Below are 6,334 nucleotides of genomic sequence, written 5' to 3' on the forward strand. Positions count from 1 at the left end.
GATGTTGTCACGATTATGGCCGGCTATGTGATGCTTCACAATGATCTCCAGTAATGTTTTCAGGGGAGAGCTCTGGACCTGCAAAAACAGACATTTAAGCTTTCTTTGTTCTTCACTTGCACAGCAGAACTCCTTGAGGTGAAATCCTCTTTGAAGTTGACATTTTCTGATTTAATAGAAAAATCACAGTGAAACACAGCATTGGTTTTCGTTACGTTTGGCATCATGTGCCTAAAATGCTTGTGCAATTGAAAGTGGAAATGTCAATGGGGAAATTCTTGTCTGCTTAGAGTATAAAAATATAGAATGTAACTTGCTAAATCCATTCCCAAAGTAAAGTATGGAGGGGCCCAATGGTGCAGTTGGAACTCACACAGGGAATCACTAAGTCTGTTCATTATTAAGCTTTAATGTGTTCTGAAGTTAAGTCCATGAACAGGGAGCAGCATAGGAAAAGTTCAGAGAAAAATCATAGGAACCTGTAGTGGATCAGCCATCTAGTAATGCATGACTTATTACAGTTATTATTTAATGGTGATATGTTACATAGATATGAGGGTATTATTGTATAATAGTGTTTACATGATATAAAGACAAATAACTTGTAATGTGAATCAAATTGGGGTTGTTTTTCTCTGATGACTTTTAGTGTAAGTTAAGAGCATACACTGTATTTACAGTTATTTGAAGATTAGATCCTTAATGTACCTTATTGTCTCTATACAGGCTCTCCATGTTGAGAATTTGCCGCAGATGTGATCTGTTGTTTATACTGGACTCTGTGCGCGGATGCTCTTCATCCATACAGGCGATAGTCTTCCTCAGTCCCTGCACATGAAGAGCAACAGGAGGAGCAATGTTACACGAATACTCTGCTGACAGAGTTAGGGCACTCGTTTAATGTAGTTTAGTGTGTATGTGATGACACACAAGCAGACAGAACTCAGATAAATAAATACAACGCCGACATAAACTCCAGCATTAGCAGAATGCTAATGCTAACAGTGTTAGCAGCTTGGGCCACATAGGCTACAGCCTGTTAGCCACATAGCTTTATGTTAGCTTACTAACCTTTCGACTCAGGTATTCCCGCACCAGGGACGAAGAAACCTCTTCAATTGAAATGACCATGGCGGGTACGTACATTCAGTGAATCCGACGTAGACATTCAGAAAGACGCTGTTTTAGCAATGGCCGTACCGGACCAACAACAGTGGTGACATGGACTAAAGCGACTCACGGCTTGTTGTGTGTGCTACACGTTAGCTTTGTGCGTTTCCATGGCAACGAGAGTCGTTTCGCTCCCTGCGCGGATATATACTGCAAAAGGATGAGGTATACAAATATGGCGGTCTGTTTTTTCTCCACTAGGAGCAAGTTGAGCAACTCACTGGGAAATATAGAGAACACATGTAAATAAATAAATAAATGCATACATTCACGTATCGAAAAGTCTAAATCCGGAGACAACATGCTGAGGTCTATGTGCCTGCAGTTTAAACAAGACAGACAGACAGGAGAAGATTTTGTTGTTGAGTGCTGTTGCTAAGCGACTATACTCGCTCTCAGTAAACTAATGGAGAGAAGCAAGCCAGGACATTTTGACTAAGTAAATCATAAAAAAAAAAAATCGGAATTAGCTAAAATTAGTTGTGGCAAATGTCAGCGCAGGGAGAAGCAGCGAACATCGGAAAAGTGCTAAGTTTTCTTCGGGAATGGGACCGTGGGGACAGAGCAGCCCGCGGACGCATGTTGAATACGTTCCTGTGTCAGAATCAAGGGAAAAGTTTTTATGAGCTCGAGTGCGAGTTCGCGCAGGTGTCCAGTCTCTTTCTGGCTCGACTCACCACCTGGATGAGACTCACGTATCTTTTCTTTGTGTATAGAGTTGCCAAAATAGTAGATCCATGTGTTTATGAATCTCAGCAGCACTAAAGGAACTGTCTGGTCTAGTGCATCTAATTTTAAAGTAGCAATAGCTACAGTACATTCGGTAAGCTAAATATTTTTAAGGGCTATACACATTGGATCACAGTAGTGGGGTTACATTTAGTCAAAATCTTAAGTTTTCTTTGGAGGATTTCATTCTGTTTATTGTTATTGGCAGTGAGAAGATGTTTATATAGTGTCTATATAGTGTTTATTTGTAAACACTATATAGGAGCTCTTAGTAATGATCACAATTGTAATTGTGAAAGTATCTTGTTGTACATTGACATTGTGAATGTGAATATTTATGAATGGTTATTCATTGGAAATAGGGACAACATATTGACATTTGAATTTAAACTTCATTGTTATGTCATTCTTGCTAACATGCACATCTGGCTGATTGTTTTGGGACTTGCAAACATCTGAAGTTTGGGAAACTGGTTTATTGAATTGAATATACAGCGACATTAAGACTTTTGGCAAAATAAGAAGGATCCATTGAGAGCAAACAAGCCTTAAATGTAATATTCAGATACATGTTTGGGACATTACTGGGACTTCAGCTGAGAGCTATTCGGGTTTTCCTGTCTGCGTCAGGCCAGTGAGTGAGATAAAACATAATAATAAACTGTAAAATACCGAGCTGCCTTTCTGTTTATTTTTGTCTGTTGTGTTTTTGTTTAGTGATCAATATGTGATGGAGTTCCTGGAGGACGGAGGTGTCCTCAGTCTCCTGGATATCTTGAACCACACACAGAGTAAAGAGGAGGACAAGACAGAAGCACTCCGTCTTCTGCTCACTGTCTCCAATGCCGGCCGCAACTACAAAGAGATTATCTGTGAAAGCAATGGTAAGATTTAATATTCATTTGAATCAATATTTGGATAAATGTACTTTGATTGGCACTATAGAAGAAACATGCTTTACCCTCTCTTTTCTTTCTCACAGGTGTCAAAGTGACAGCAGAGTGTTTGGCCAAGTCGAACACAGAGGAAACCCAAGAGACAGCTTCAGCCCTGCTGGAGTCCCTGTCCCACGGAAACCCTAAATACCAAAACCAAATCTACAAAAGTCTCATCACTCTCATGACCTGTAGCTCTCCTAAAGCCCAGCATCTGGTCCTACATACTGTCCGCATTGTTCAGGTAAAGCTAGATACAAATAGTGCAAACAAAGCTGCACCTCACGGCTGAAACTGAACTGAAGCTGACCGCATTTCTGCTGGTGTGATCCCTTCCTATGATGGTCCAAAAAGATTTATCTCTTATAAAAATGTGTAGAACATATGGATGCTATATTGAAAGTTCATTGTATATTTCTATACAAACAAACTTGCCTTAAAGTTCATGAAATAATATATTATATAGAATAATCTAATGTGCTTTTCTCTCTCACAGTCCAAAATGAAGACAGCTCATCACAGCATTGTAGAGCCTCTGCTGAACATGCTCACATCAATACACCTGGACATCCAGGATGAAGGTTAGAGGAGGACACATTAGAAACCAAATGATGGTGAATTGATGATTGATGATGACCTCAGTGCCTAACACTCTTCCCTCATTGTTTATCTTTCTGACAGCTATTAATCTCATCTTAGACCTGAAGTGTTTTGATGTGAGACCAATAATCCTCAGTGGCCTGGTGGCTCTGCTCCGACAGGCTAGAGAAGAAGTAAAGTCACAGGAGATCACAGAAGGTGACATTTTTGAAGGTTTCTTTGTTTAAATGTAAGCAGTTAAAACTGTAGAGCATAACCTTTAATCATACATATATGTTTGTTAGATTTAAACATTGTCAAATGAGTTCACACAATGCCGATTAAGCCACACAACACAACTCCCTATGTGTTTCACAATACAGTACAGCAGTGTGTAGATCTTGTGTCACCCGATGACATTAACCACACTGCACACAGGAGGCAACAGCAACATTGTGCAAGTGAAGCCACAGAGTATGACAGAAAACAAGCGCCCATAAAAAGTTTCACAAGTGAATGTTGCTGCTCAAAACCCCCCCGGCTGTTTTCCCCCACCCACCACTGCACTGTCGGTGTATACACACAAACACTTCCTCTGTCAGGTCTGATAGTATTGCTTGACAGAGCCGATTTTCAGATGAAGGACACAGCAAACAAACAATGTTATATCAGTTCTGTTCACAAAGACCAAAGGTGGAATAACATCAACAACAGAAATCACAAACTGATTGTCGTCCTAATGTCTGGTCATTTCTGATCTTCATGGTGATCAGTAATGAAAATTTGAAAAATTTGATTTCTGGAAAGTATACCTACATGTTTTGTTTATGTTGGAAAACCTTATCTTGTGACAATAACAAGTTTTTTTTGTTGACCCATACAGTGTCATCAGAGACTGAGATGACTGCATCCCTGTGTTTGTCCAACAAGCTGCTGCAGCTAAGGCTATAAGGTATGGTCATATTTCAATAGGCAAAGAACAGCACAGTAATGTTATATTGTAATGGTGTTATGTGTTAAGGTTGCTGGCTGAAGGAAATCAGGAGATTTCTCGTGATCTTCTTTCTCTTGGAGTGATTCAGTGTCTCCTGTCTGCTCTGGGCAACAGAGAACACACTGATGCCCAAGTGCAAGCCAGCCTGGCCTTGGAGGTACGTACACAAACACACACACTCACTCATGCACTCACACACACACTGATTGTCTGTCATCTCTGCCTAGTACTTTGTCCGCTCATTCCCAGTCATAGAGGAGCATGTGCAGAGAGTCATGGGCAGCACACTGTTTGCAGCCTTTATGGTGAGCTTTAATAACCTACTGAATCCTTAATCACTATAATAACATTGTTAAAGTGTGTTTGTGGACATTGTGAGAAGGCTGTGCAAATAAATCAAATGTTCACCTGTTTCTCCAGCACAAACCTGATACCTTGTACATGAATTTGGATGAAACGCAGGCAGAAATCCTGCTGAATAACAAGGCTGATATATTATCTAAAGGTAATGACTTTTATTTTCACTGTTGGTAATGAAACTATTTCTGTTTGCCACTTACTTTTCTGTATTATGTAAAATGCTTTTGTCTTTTTGTCAGGCTGTGATTTCCAGTTTTGAATGCTGATGTGGAAGGATGACTAGAAGAACAATCATTTTACTGGTGCAGATGAGTAAAATGTTATGTTAAGACTGTATGTACATTCTGCATTAGTTATGTTAGTCGTTGCATTGTCTTAGTATTTGTTGCTTACAAGTTATTGATTTGAAAATGCGCATATGATTTTCACAAGAATGTTTTTTCTTCCAGTTTTGATGGTGACTGAAGGCTCAACATAACAGCTGAATAATTTTATTGACGCACATGAATGAAACATTTTCTACATTTGCATGTGAATAAATTACTTTTTTCTGAACATGTTAACATATGATTTCACATAAATCTACATTTTAATTATATAACTTCTTACATTGAATTGTAATAGGTTTGTATCATGAATATGGTTCGAATGTGGTTTGGCAAATCGGAAAAACAATCAATCATGTGAAAGTGAAACAGTTCTGCTGGGAAGAAGTCATACAAAAGCATGCAGTGCTTTCATTAATTCACCAGGGGGGGCTCATCATCTGTGTCCAAAAAAAAGTTTGACAAACAGGAGAGCTTTATTTAGTTATTCCAGAGTGTAGTGAATGTACAAACAGCCAAGTGGACAAAAAATTCATATTTGCAAAATAAATTAACTTTTATAAGCTTTTATATAACTTTTAAATATGCAAAACATGAATAACACACCCATAAAGTGAGTGTCCTTTTGTGGAAAAGTATGTCAACAGAACAAGACTGTGACAAACTAATAACCAGAATATTTCAGTGCTTCGCACATTTAAAAGGGATAGTTCAGATTCAGACAACAAGCAGATATGTGCATGCTGGGCATTTGAACCTTTAGCCGTGGTTTTGTGACGATTATTGAGGCTTTTTCCTGAGGCTACATTCACACTGATATGCTTTCATTTTATCCGTTTGGATGACATGGTTAATTTATTTATTTTATATTAATTTATTTTACATTTATATATTATTTAATTGTAGGTTTTGCCAAATTTGAGAACTTTTTTTTTTTTTCCAGACAAATTAAAATGAAATCTTATTCTGTGGGCTGAATTCCATAAGTCATGATCAGAGAAAAAGCTGCTAGGATTTGCTAGGATTGATGATTGTCCGGCCCTGACGCTGCCTGTAAGAAAAATTCATATTCGAAAACTGCGCCATCTGGTGACGGCAGAATTACACTTAGTTTTAGATGCTGCTCTAACCACCTGAAACTTGATATGTGAGACCCCAGACCCGTCCTGAACATGTCCGTAAAACATTACCTCCCCACTGTAAGTAGAAGCACGAAACAGGAAGTAAAGTCTAACATTGTC

General features: G+C 38.7%; 1 protein-coding gene across 1 annotated transcript; it reads left to right on the forward strand.

Annotated features, from left to right (window-relative positions):
• Window positions 1-1,424: 1,424 nt before the first annotated feature.
• armh1 (armadillo like helical domain containing 1) lies at window positions 1,425-5,322 on the forward strand. The gene is made up of 12 exons (XM_044043463.1): window positions 1,425-1,865; window positions 2,465-2,533; window positions 2,617-2,783; window positions 2,882-3,078; window positions 3,331-3,415; window positions 3,516-3,647; window positions 4,314-4,365; window positions 4,435-4,564; window positions 4,635-4,712; window positions 4,828-4,912; window positions 5,007-5,100; window positions 5,217-5,322. The coding sequence occupies exons 1-11, from the start codon at window positions 1,660-1,662 to the stop codon at window positions 5,024-5,026; spliced, it is 1,221 nt and encodes a 406-aa protein (XP_043899398.1). The 5' UTR covers window positions 1,425-1,659; the 3' UTR covers window positions 5,027-5,100; window positions 5,217-5,322.
• Window positions 5,323-6,334: the final 1,012 nt, after the last annotated feature.

Source organism: Solea senegalensis, linkage group LG14, assembly GCF_019176455.1.
Source record: "Solea senegalensis isolate Sse05_10M linkage group LG14, IFAPA_SoseM_1, whole genome shotgun sequence".
Lineage (NCBI taxonomy): Eukaryota > Metazoa > Chordata > Actinopteri > Pleuronectiformes > Soleidae > Solea > Solea senegalensis.

Bases quoted from the DNA above. Each gene is read 5' to 3' on its own strand.
- armh1 (XM_044043463.1), top strand. From the start codon at position 1,660: ATGTCAGCGCAGGGAGAAGCAGCGAACATCGGAAAAGTGCTAAGTTTT. The intron at 4,713-4,827 runs GTGAGCTTTAAT...CTGTTTCTCCAG, and splicing joins CACTGTTTGCAGCCTTTATG to CACAAACCTGATACCTTGTA. The intron at 4,913-5,006 runs GTAATGACTTTT...TCTTTTTGTCAG, and splicing joins GGCTGATATATTATCTAAAG to GCTGTGATTTCCAGTTTTGA.